The 13,157-nt window shown below is 38.5% G+C and overlaps 1 protein-coding gene across 5 annotated transcripts in view; it reads left to right on the forward strand.

The window, feature by feature from the left end:
* The window catches only part of C13H20orf96 (chromosome 13 C20orf96 homolog), a 142,456-nt gene extending 140,634 nt beyond the window's left edge, over positions 1 to 1,822 (forward strand). For 4 of the 5 annotated variants that reach the window (XM_060397008.1, XM_060397009.1, XM_060397011.1 and 1 more), the window contains one exon: positions 1,015 to 1,822. In XM_060397008.1, coding sequence (XP_060252991.1) covers positions 1,015 to 1,328 — 314 coding nt within the window. In that variant the 3' untranslated portion in view covers positions 1,329 to 1,822. The remainder of the gene's footprint in view (positions 1 to 1,014) is intronic. The other variant, XR_006055671.2, reaches the window with a different exon arrangement.
* The last annotated feature ends 11,335 nt before the right edge of the window (positions 1,823 to 13,157 follow it).

The raw sequence follows: 13,157 nt of genomic DNA on the forward strand, positions 1-13,157 counted from the left end.
AATGTCCCAAAACAAATACTTGTAACCACCTTTTTCTCCTCCCTCCAATTCATATTCTTTCCTCAATTTACTATTCAATGAATGGCAAGCATCATGAATCTCCCCTATATCTACTTAAAAACGTAGTAATGTACTTGGATTTCTCCATCTTCCATTTACCTTTTTATTCCATTTACCAGTGTCTGAAATCTGTCCTCTTCATTTTGCAGTTCTCACAGCCTCAGTTTCAGCTGCCATCAAGTTTTATCTGTCTGAACATGTTTCCCAAATTCTATTCTTCCTTTTCTCTTAACTAATTTCTATGTATTATCCTAGCTAACAGTCTAAAATTTAAAGTAAATTAGAACATATGACGGTTTGAAATAAATGAAAATGATTCAAAATGGCCTATAGGGACTAGGTGATGGCATTGCTACTTCAAGTTCCTTTCATTTCCTCTGCTCCTTGCACGTTGTATTTCAGATTTTCAGTACCTTAAAGACACTATGCTGTTTCTTAATACTGGGGCTGAGCATTTGCTGGTCCTTTTGGAGAAGGGAATGGCAACCTATTCTGTTATTCTTGCCTGGAAAATCCCATGGACAGAGGAACCTAGGGTCGCAAAGAGTAGAACATGACTGAATTGACTTAGCATGTATTCTAAAATACTCTTTGCCTCTTGTGTATCCTGTTGTCTTCTTTCATCTCTTGCCTTCTGTGGCTTAAATATCAGCTTTACATGTGTCCTCTGTCTTATTTTCTTTCCCCTCCTCTTCTTTCCTTCTCCAGACTCTCTCCTGCCTCCTCTCCCTCCTTCACTCTGTCCCTCTTCCCACCCACAGCAATTTCCTTAATGGCACATGTCACAGTTTTTACTATAAAGTTTTAGTTTTCTTCTTTGTCTCTCCGAATGGCTTGTAGTATTTTTATCATATTATATTAGATGGCAATAATAGTGGTTGTCAAATTTTGGAATTGCTGTTTGTAATCTTTTGCTAGAATTTAAAATTTGACTGCTTGGTTTTTCCCCTGCAGCTGGCTGGTTTGTTGAAAGATGCTGGAAGAATGATATAGGATACTGCAGAAAACGATGTTTACTTCTTGAAAGGTACAAATTACTTTGTATGAACAAGCAATCATGCTGCATTCCCCTAAGAAGTTATGATCCATACACTCAATGGCCAATCCATCCTAACTTCTTCAAAAATCTTGATGGTGAATATGTTACTCGTGATGATTTTCCTTTTTCCCCCGATCCTGGGTTTACTGATGAGGTAACAGTTAAAGCATCTGTGACTCAAGAAAGCAGAGTAACTGGGGCCACTGCTTCCCAGAGAGATTCTTCCTAGATTTTGACACCTACTCCTGACAGCGTTGAGGATACAACGTTTTCTGACGAGCCTGAGACAGCAGATCTATATAAGTATTGGGACTAATATGCAGGGAGCCAATTCTACTGATGTTATTTTACGGGGGACAGTTCTATCGGGGATTGGATGCCGTAGAGATGGACTTATTGCAACTGCCAAGGCAAGAATGAAGAGAGTTACCTTATAATTAGAAATATATAAAGATAAGTGTATAGAAGATATAGGGATCCTTCATATTGGGCTTAAATTCTTTTCCTGTTTTCCTCTGATATACTAGTGTATACGTGCTAATATTTGATTTCAAGTGATATTTGTGTGTCTGAGTATTTTTCCACAATAAATAAATAAAACAAATATTCATGTTTGGGAATGCATGTACACCCGTGGTGGATTCATGTCAATGTATGGCAAAGCCAATACAGTATTGTTAAGTAAAATAAAGTAAAAATAAAAATTTTTTTAAAAAAGTCACAGTTTTGAGCTGCCTTGATAGTTGAGACAGAAAATTTGATTTTATTAATGCCTGAAACCCCGCTATCATATGTGAAGAACCTATGCAGTCACATCAAAATTTCCAAACAAGTTCTCCCTTCCCTGTCCCTACCGACATTTTTGGTAAGTGTTGACTTTAAACCCCTGTTTGTACCATGAGGTCGAATTTTGTTTAATGCTTCAACCAGAAATAAATCCAGTTATAGTTAGAAACTACTGCCTCCACCACAAACACTTATTTAACTAGACAGAGGTGCAAGTCGGACTTGCCTTGAGAGCACATCCTATTAAGAACTACATCACAAATTCTACTTATCTTTCCAACGCTCTTTCCACTCAAATGTCTACTCAAACCCTCCAACTGTGGTTGTCTCATTGTGTGCCTGTCCAGATGTCCATTTCGTCCATGAATACTGATCATGTGTAGGGTGCCTATGCTTCATCTGCCTCTGTTTGTACAGCAACGGGTGGTTCTGCAACTTTATCCTCGATATCACAAAGAAGCAGCTATTCACTCCAAGTTGATTATTCCTGTGCTGAGCTATGATTGGGGTGTTATTGAGAGCCACAGTCTCAGATGCCTACATATCTCAGAATCAAGAAGGTTTACTCTCTAATTCTTTTTATTTTGTCTGGGTCAAGTTGCCAGGGATCCCAGCTATAGAAGAGATATTTGGCCTCAGGCCACTGACCCTTAAGTAGACCTCATATTCCAATAGCTCTTGGGCCTCCTGTTAGGCTGACAAATACCCTACTTTGCCTGGGACTGAGGGTCTTCCCAGAACATGGGAGTTAGAGACCGAGACCAAGAAAGTCTTTAGCAAGCCTGGGCAACTTGATCACCTTCTTTCTAGTGTACCTTGGCCCAAGTTGCTCTTCTCCATTTCTTTTGTATGGCTACACCTCATCACACAGGTCACATGCCAACTTCACAGAGGCATTCTTTCACGACGAAGACATCCTGAGACCACCACTCTGCCTCAGCCTAGAGTATTCTTCTTCTATGCCTTTCCCGTAAATGTCATCTCCTTAGAAATAATCCACTCCTCCCTCTACTTTGCATCATCTTCTTCCTATCCCTGAACTCTTTGAAATATTTTGTAGATTTCTTTGCTGTCCTTCTGCATTATTTCATTAGTTATGTACATATAGCCTGTCATCACCACTCTAATGTACACAGAGTCCTTATACCGTGCTCTGGTTCCTGACTGTGTCCCAAGTTGGTTAGACCAGTTCCTTGTGCATGGTGGATGCTCAGTAAAAACTTGAGCACTTGCTGTTCATGTCATCTCAACAAATATGAGAAGGTCAGACAATACAAAGTAGTAAATGTGAAGCTGGGATACTGGATACAATGTTTTTTCCAACATATGCATGTTGATAATTTAAGGGAACTCATTTTTTGACCCTTGTTTTTTAAATGTGTTGTGATACTCAAACCGTTTTAACATGTTCTTCTTTTCTATCTCCACTTTCTAAATTTCTCTTCTCTCACTCTTGAATGAAAACTTACCCCTCTCCTCTTTTTTTCTGACAATCATGGATTATTCAGAGTGGAAAAACCTGCAGGTATCAAATGTGGATAATTGAAAGATTGGTGCTGGTGTTCAGAAAGTAAGTAATCATAGACTTTGGACAACAAATCCTTTGGAAATTCAAGTGACTTTCAATTCTTGTTTCCCAAAGCAAGGACAGCAAAGCAAATCAGCTGGTGTTTGATAGATCTTTGTAGATAAACTTTAGTGATAGCTTATGATGGGATTTTTGGTGAGAGTTGGACTATAAAGAAAGCTGAGTGCTGAAGAATTGATGCTTTTGAACTGTGGTGTTGGAGAAGACTCTTGAGAGTCCCTTGGACTGCAAGGAGATCCAACCAGTCCATTCTAAAGGAGATCAGTCCTGAGTGCTCATTGGAAGGACTGATGTTGAAGCTGAAACTCCAATACTTTGACCACCTTTTGCGAAGAGCTGACTCATTGGAAAAGACCCTGATGCTGGGAAAGATTGAGGGCAGGAGGAGAAGGGGATGACAGAGGATAAGATGGTTGGATGGCATCACCGATTCAATGGATATGGGTTTGGGTGGACTCCAGGAGTTGGTGATGGACAGAGAGGCCTGGCGCGCTGCTGTTCATGGGGTCACAAAGAGATGGACATGACTGAGCAACTGAACTGAACTAAACTGAAACAAACTGCATTTCTCTCTCTTTGTGTGTATCTATCATTTATATATTTGACACCTAATCTTTCAACCTTCATATTTACTTTTGATTGAATAAAGTCTCTTGGTAATTCCATTTTTAAAAATAAAAACTGGGAAGACTGTTTTTACTGACCTTTATCTCATTAGTAAAAGTAATATTCATCTATGTGTATATAAACTAATATAAAGAAAGCACTATCTATTTACTAAGAGGATGCCTTTAAGTAAAACAAAAATTTTTCTTCGTCAATAATTGTTTTTCACATTTTATAATACATTCATGTGGTTCTAATCAGTTTTGTTCTAAGTATTAAAAGAATGGTTCAATCTTGAAATGGTAAATATTTATAACTTTATATTTACACAGATTTCACAATAAAAATTATGCTTTATTGCAGAGAAATATGATTGAATTATCAATATAGACTTTTAAAAATAAAAATTTATTACATTAAGGTATAATTTTAGGGTATGGTAGAATAAAAATAAGCTATTAGAATTAAAGTTTAAAGAAGAAAATGATGTAATATTTCTATTAGTGATGAAATATTTCTAATATTTCTGTTACTGTAAATGTAACAGTGGTTTCAGACAATGAATTTTAAATCATTATAACTAGTCTCAAACACATCTTTATTCATCAAAATAGGAACCATTACAATCAACACAATTTTGACAATGAGAAATAAGTTTGTTTATTCCTGTAGCATAAAAATCCATGCTTCTGGATTCAACGAACTCTTGGAAAGCATTTTCTGCATCCTGCTGGTTGTGGTAGCATTTTCCCTGCAAAAAGTTGTTGAGATGCTTGAAGAAGTGGTAGTTGGTTGGCGATAGGTCAGATGAATATGGTTGATGAGGCAAAACCTCATTCAACCTAGTTCATTCAACTTTTGAAGCATTGGTCATGTGACATGCTGTTGGGCATTATGGCAGAGAAACATTGGGCCCTCCAGTTCACCAATGCTGGCTGCAGGCGTTGCAGTTTTCTGTTCAGCTCATCAATTTGCCAATACTGCTCAGATGTAATGGTTTCCCTGGGATTTAGAAAGCTGTAGTGGATCAGACTGGCAGCAGACCACCAGACAGTGCCCATGACCCTTTCTTGGTGCAAGCTTGGCTTTGGGAAGTGCTTTGGAGCTTTTCCTTGGTCCGACCACAGAGCTAATTGTATAAAATCCACTTTTCATCACACCTCACAATCTGATCAAGAAATGGTTCATTGTTGTTGCTTAGAATAAGAGAAGATGACCCTTTAAAATAACAGTCTTCTTGATTTGCGGTTATCTCATGAGGCACCCACTTACTGAGTTATTTCAACTTTCCAATTTGCTTCAAATGCCAAACAACTGTAAAAATGACCAACGTTGAGTTCTTGGGAAACTTCTTGTGTAATTGTAAGAGGATCAGCTTTGATGATGCTCTCAATTGCTCTCAATCAGTCGTTGTCAACTTCCAATGACTGGCCACTACACCCCTCATCAAGACTCTTGTCTCCTTTGCAACACTTCTTGAATCACCACTGCACTATGTGTTCATTAGAAATTCCTGGACCAAATGCATTGTTGATGTTGCAAGTGGTCTCCACTGTTTTATGACCCATTTTGAACTTGAATAAGAAAATTTCTAGAATTTGTTTTTTGTCTAAACTCATTTCCATAGTCTAAAATGAATATAAAATAAGCGTCTAGTAATAATTCATTAGCAAAAGCATAAAGCAAGGAATGTGCATTAAGATGATGTAAAAGATAACCACATTTATTTAAAAAGGTACTCCAATATCAGTTGGCAAAGTTCAACAATGCAAAACTGAAATTACTTTGTACCAACCTAATGATTGTTAAGTAAGTGATTCTTTGCATATTCATTAAATGGATTGTCAATAACAAATTCTATGCATTCATATTTTATTGCAATTTTTACATGTCAATTTTTATAGCACACCAGTATTCACAGCATCTTACTGTATAAGTTTACAATGAAATATTTTGTCTCAATTTAAAATTGTGTTAGAAAAAACACATGCTCAAAATTTTAAAAAATTACCTGGTGGAGACTGATGGTGGTTGTTCCACCACTCTGATTATTATGTCTTTCTAAAATTCCTATATATTCCTTTTTCTTTATTATAGACTTTCACTATCATACAGCATGCTAGCTTTTGCTTTCTTTTTGTCATTGCTGCTCAGGGTCCCCTGTAGCTTAATAGTCCATCAATTCTCTAAATGAGAATTGACCTCCAAATTGCTGCTAACTTCTTATAAAATGTTAGAAAGATAGTATTTGCATTTGCTTCATTTTTGCATAGGTTCCAGCTCCAGTTTGAAATACTCCATCTCTTGAGTTATGCTTGTTAGATATATGATTTGATGTGTTAGACATTTTACATTTACGTATATCCTCCATTCTCTAAGTACCTTTTTCACTTTATTGATGGTATCTTTTAAAGTATAAGTTTTAAATTTTGATGAACTTTCTTTTTTGTCGCTTTTGGTTTCGGTGTCATATCTAAAAATTTATCTCTTGATTCAAGATCATGAAGGTTTACTCTTGTGTTTTCATCTTAAGAGATTTTAGTTTTAACTCTGACACTTATCTCTTTGATCCATTTTAATTTAATTTTGCATGATCTACCATAGGAGTCTAAATTTTGTCTTTTGCATGTGTTCTTCCAATTTTCTCAATTCTATTTGTTAAAAAGATGACTGTTTCTTCATTGAATTGTCTTGAAACCCTCATAAAAAGTCAATTGACAGAAGAATTAAGATTCATTTCTGGACTCTTAATTCTATTCCATTGTTACATATGTCTAGCTGTTTTGGATGATCCCCATGACCCGTCAGGTTTGATGATTTACTAGAAAGACCTGGGTAAGCTCATGTGCACAATTTATTACATTTGAAGAATAAAGACTGAAATTAGCAAAAGAAAAAGATAAATGAGTCTAGAAAACACCAGATATGAGATGCATAGTACAGTCATATGGATGCAACTTAATTCTCTCAGCCATAGTGTGTGATAACAAGTGCACAGTGCTGCCAGCCAAGGAAGCTCACTGGGACCTTGGTGTCCAGGTTTTTATTGGAAATCAATCATGTAAGCATAGAGCACTCACATGAATGAAATTAGCTTCATAATCTTCAAGCTCTGCTTTTAGAGTTCTGATACACCTTAGCCTAAAAGCATAGAAACCAGGTATTCATCATGTATCATATGGTCAGCATAAGATATCTGGCAAGGCTCAAGTCTCAGTTAAGCAAAAACCACTTTCTCAGGCAGGATATTTTAAGGGTTCAGAGGTTATTAACCACATGCTTGTCATGGACCAATTCTGATGACTTTTACAATGGGTAGATTTGGGCAACTGCAAGTCATAGGAACAGAGAGTAGAGAGTGGTTACCAGGGTCTGTGTGAGGGAGAAAATGAGGAAATGTTGGCCAGTGGCACAAAATTCCAGTTATGCAAGATGAGTAAGTGCTGAAGATCTATTATACAATAGTGTTTCTATCGTTAACAGCATTGTATCATATACTTCAAATTTGTGAGAAAGAGATCTTGTTATCACCACAAAAAGGAAAAAATTAACTATAGGAGGCAATGAATAAAAAAAAAGAAAAGGATTAGGAGAAAAACTACAGACTGAAAGATATTATTTGCAAATAAGTATCCAACAAAACCTCCTATACAGAGTTTATAGCATTTAGAAAATAGAGAAAGGAAAAAACATCTCACCAAAGATGATTTGTGGAGGGCAAATAAGTACACAAAAAGATGTTTGACATCACTAGCAATTAGGAAAATGCAATTTCAGATCAGCATGAGGTAGTACTACATATCTGCTGGATCAGCTAGAATTAAAAACTATGACAGTACCACATGCATTTGAGGGAGACTGACTCCCTCACACCTTGCTGGTAAGAATTTGTAATAACCAAAATCTAGAAACAACCAAAATGTTCTATAATATGTTAATGTAGTATACCCATAAGATGGAATACTATCCAGTGATAAAAAGTACAAACTATTGCTATAAGCAGTGACCTCAAAAGTCATATACTGTATGATTCCACTTACAGAACATTCTCAAAAGCAACAAAATTAGAAAGATGGAGAACAAATTGTTTATTGCCAGGGGTTAGAAATGCTAAGGAAGTAGGGTGTGGAATGTTACTATAAAGGGGCAGTACAAGGAATATTTCTTGTATTGAAATATTGAAATATTTCCGTGTTGATTGAATAGTTTTGTATACTGATTGCTTGCACTAATCAACACACGTGATAAAATGAGGTTGAAATATACATGTATATTGTAGCCATGTCAGTTTCCTTGTTTTGATATTGTATGATAATTATTCAAAATGCTACATTTGGAGAAACTGGATTTCTCCAGTTTGAAGTATAACATACAATGCTGTTAACTATAGAAACACTGTTGTACAATAGAGCTTCTGTACTTATTCATCTTGCAAAAATAAAATTTTGTGCCACTGGCCAACATTTCTTCATTTCCTTCTCCACACAGACCCTGGTAATCACTCTCTGCTCTGTTTCTGTGAGTAACCACTGTCTACTCTTTGTTTCTCGGAGAAGGCAATGGCACCCCACTCCAGTACTCTTGCCTGGAAAATCCCATGGATGGAGGAGCCTGGTAGGCTGCAGTCCATGGGGTTGAGAAGAGTTGGACACGACTGAGCGACTTCACTTTCACTTTTCACTTTCATGCATTGGAGAAGGAAATGGCAACCCACTCCAGCGTTCTTGCCCTGAGAATCCCAGGGATGGGGGAGCCTGGTGGGCTGCCGTCTATGGAGTCACACAGAGTTGGACACGACTGAAGCGACTTCGCAGCACTCTCTGTTTCTATGACTTGTTGCCCAAATCTACCCATTGTAAAAGTCATCAGGATTGATCTATGACAGTTCAGTTCAGTCGCTCAGTTGTGTCTGACTCTTCGCGATCCCATGAATCGCAGCATGCCAGGCCTCTCTGTCCATCACCAACTCCTGGAGTTTACTCAAACTCATGTCCATCCAGTCGGTGATGCCATTCAGCCATCTCATCCTTTGTCATCCCCTTCTTCTCCTGCCCCCAATCCCTCCCAGCATCAGGGTCTTTCCCAATGAGTCAACTCTTCGCATGAGGTGGCCAAAGTACTGGAGTTTAAGCTTTAGCATCAGTCCTTCCAATGAACACCCAGGACTGATCTCCTTTAGAATGGACTGGTTGGATTTCCTTGCAGTCCAAGGGATTCTCAAGAGTCTTCTCCAACACCACAGTTCAAAAGCATCATTTCTTCGGCACTCAGCTTTCTTCACAGTCCAACCCTCACATCCATGCATGACCACTGGGAAAATCGTAGAGTCGAGTAGACGGACCTTTGTTGGCAAAGTAATGTCTCTGCTTTTGAATATGCTATCTAGATTGGTCATGACTTTCCTTCCAAGAAGTAAGTGTCTTTTAATTTCATGGCTGCAATCACCATCTGCAGTGATTTTGAAGCCCCCAAAAATAAAGTCTGACACTGTTTCCACTGTTTCCCCATCTATTTCCCATGAAGTGATGGGACCAGATGCCATGATCTTAGTTTTCTGAATGTTGAGCTTTAAGCCAACTTTTTCACTCTCCTCTTTCACCTCTTTCTCCTCTTTTCAAGAGGCTTTTTAGTTCCTCTTCACTTTCTGCCATAAGGGTGGTGTCATCTGCATATCTGAGGTTATTGATATTTCTTCTGGCAATCTTGATTCCAGCTTGTGTTTCTTCCAGCCCAGTGTTTCTCATGATGTACTCTGCATACGAGTTAAATAGGCAGGGTGACAATATATAGCCTTGGCATACTCCTTTTCCTATTTGGAACCAGTCTATGACAAGCATGTGGTAAATAACCTCTAAACCCTTAAAATATCCTGCCCAAGAAAGTGTCTGCAGAAATACAGGATTTCTTTACTGTCTTTGCAACTTCCTGTCAATCTATAGCAATTCCAAAACAGAAATTTAATAAAGTAAATAAATAAAAACATAAATCCTGAAGATTTATGTATTTGGTGAGACAATACTCTCTGTTGTCAAGAGCTGTGGATTTAGAGTCAGGTAGACTAAAGTCCTACTCCTGACTCCATGGCTTACCAGCTGTGTGGCCTTCAGAAAGTCAACTGACCTCTTTAGGCTTTGGTTTTCTCTTCCAAAGAATGTTCTTTATCTATTTTGTAGCCCAAATTTTAGCTGTCTATATGTTATCTTACATTTTTTTTGCCTTATTGTCTATAGACTGTAGAATAATTTACTTCATATTTCTGTAGAAACCAACAGACCTTTTTCTTAAATCTATATTTGATCACATACTAAGTGATGTTATCTGTAAAATTACCAGGTCAATGTCTAGTGATTTTTTTCTAAAATGAGTATTAAAATTAAAATTATGTAAAACACATACTGCCAGTACATGGGCGGTGACACATTCAAAAAACACTCTTTAGCCCAAATACATTACTCGGAGAAATTAAAAGACATTTTCATCATTTCCCTGGAGAAAAGTGAAAGTGAAGTCGCTTAGTCGTGTCTGACTCTTTGGGACCCCATGGACTGTCGCCTGCCAGGCTCCTCTGTTCAGTGATATCTTATAGGCAAAGAGACAAAAACAAACTTTCAGATTTGAATGACCTCTCAAAATGTAAGTCACAATTCCCTATCATATATCAAATAAATTACAAGGTCTTTAATAGATTCCTGTATGATCTGACATACTATAGCTCTGTCTGCCTTTATTAGTCTAGCTTCTTTTTGTTTATTCCCTCACTCACTCTTGTGCTCCAGGCACACTTGATTTTTTGCTCTTCTTAAAACACCCAGTACCTTCCTTCCTTAGAGTCTTTGCTCTTGATGTTCTCTCTGCCTGGAAGATTCTGATTCATGCGGCTCACTTCCCCAGTGCAGGTAGTTTTCTTGTCTGTTTCTTCCCCTGAGAGCCCTCCCCTGGATAACCTGTTCAAAGCAGACACACACACACTGTATATCATATTATTCTCTATCCCTAACTCTGCTTTATTTTTCTTTATAGTACTTGTCACCATCTTGCATTATATGTTTGTTGTCTCTCTCCCTAAACAGAGTGGCAGAACATTGCTCTCTTCTCCTCTTAGACACTGTGCCTGGTAAACAAATCCATATTCAGCTGATCAATATACCAGTCCTCCCCACAGAATCTGAGAGAAGAGATCATGCTGACTCAGTTTACAGCATTTGGACACTAGGAGCCACCACTTCTCCCAGACTGTCCAACTATTTCTAGATGGTTTCAATCATCAGAGATAGTTCCAGTTAGTTTAAACCTGCTGCTGCTGCTGCTCCCCCACAATTTCCACCCAAGACTTTGAGTTCTGCCCTCTAGGCTTGCACAGAACATGCCTTTTCAGAAGATAACAACTATAACTCTCTTCAACCCATTACAGCTTTTCAGGTTGAACAGATATCTTCATCCTTTGTTACTTAGGCATTGATCTTCTGGGATATAGGAAGAACATATGCTCTGCAGACAGGTAAACTGGATCTAAATCCATAGCTCAATCTAAGCACTGTTTGAAAAAGTGAAGAGTGAAAGTGTTAGTTGCTCAGTCATATCTGACCTTTGCAACCCTATAGGCTGTAGCCCACCAGGCTCCTTTGTCCATGGAATACTCCAGGCAAGAATACTGGAGTGGGTAGCCATTCCCTTCTCCAGGGTATCTTCTCCATCCACGGATTGAACCCAGGTCTCCCATATTGCAGACAGATTCTTTACCATTTGAGCCACCACGGAAGCTCCCTGAACAAACTCCACCTACTTATTAGGGATTCTGTGAGTATTCTAACAGGTCATGGATAGAAAGTTCTTTTCATAGTCATAGACAATGAGAGTTCAATGGATGACTTTGTGCTCACTGCTTTCCTGGAAAACATGCCGTCTGGATATAAAGGGGAAACAGACTTCCTGAGCCCCATCATGCTGCTCCTAATACCTGCCAACTTCACAAAGACTATATTAGAAGAACACTAGATCCATCAAAAGTTGTAAAATAACCATAAGGCACACCAAAGACTCAAAAAAGAAAATCCAGTGGACTCACAGGCAGACTTCCTGACAGAGCCTCCTTCCATACTTTCTTTGTTGGTCTCTACTCAGGGCCAGAGTCCAAGAAAGGCCCATAAGCAGCTAATGTCAAGGATTTGGAGTAGGAAATAAGGAGAAAAATGCAGAATTATGAAGACCTGGACCGTGAGTGCGTTATGAGAGCCCTCAGTTTTTCTTTCTTGCCCATAGTGTACCCTAGGCAATTCTCTTCCACTTAATGGATCTGCATTTTCTTAGATGAGAAATGCCAATTTTAAGATCTATCAGTGTGCATGTATGCTCAGTTGCTTCAGCTGTGTCTGACTCTTTGCAACTCAACATATGGATTGTCGCCTGCCAGGCTCCCCTGTCCATGGGATTCTTCAGGCAAGAATACTGGAGTCGGTTGCCATTCCCTTTTCCAGGGGATCCTCCTGATCCAGGGATCTAACCTGGGTCTCCTGTATTGCAGGTGAATTCTTTACCGCTGAGCCACCAGGGAAGCCCTAAGATCTTTCAGGCTACAAGTGAATACCATAATGAATTTATCCATTCATTGTTTTCAACAAATGATCACTGCACAGTCTGGACATACAGAAATCACAGCCAGTCCCTACTTTCAGGGGTCTCACTGTCTGTTAAAACTTGCCAGTGCTGTCCAATAAAGATGAATTAGAAAAATACTTAGTGCCAACTGATTCCGCTTCCTCAGGGGGAAAAAAAAGAAGCAGAGAGGTTGTGAGAGTATAAGGGAGGAGGCTCAACTACTCAAGTAAAGGAATGGGAAAGGCTTCTTGGAAGGTCCATTGTCTCCACAATGCCATAATCTTTTGTAGGACTTATATGTCCTCTGCTAATGCCTTCCACCTTCCCAGATGGCATCTAGAGAAGGACTCTGAACACTGGATGATCAACTGGCACTGCTGACTTATGGGCTCATGTCCGGGTAGTGGAACATGTTGTTCTTGTCTGATTTATTGTCCATGACTTGGCTGTACCCAAGTCAATAAAACACAGAGTGAAAATTTA

The sequence above is a fragment of the Ovis aries genome, chromosome 13 (genome assembly GCF_016772045.2).
Source record: "Ovis aries strain OAR_USU_Benz2616 breed Rambouillet chromosome 13, ARS-UI_Ramb_v3.0, whole genome shotgun sequence".
In the NCBI taxonomy this organism is placed as follows: domain Eukaryota; kingdom Metazoa; phylum Chordata; class Mammalia; order Artiodactyla; family Bovidae; genus Ovis; species Ovis aries.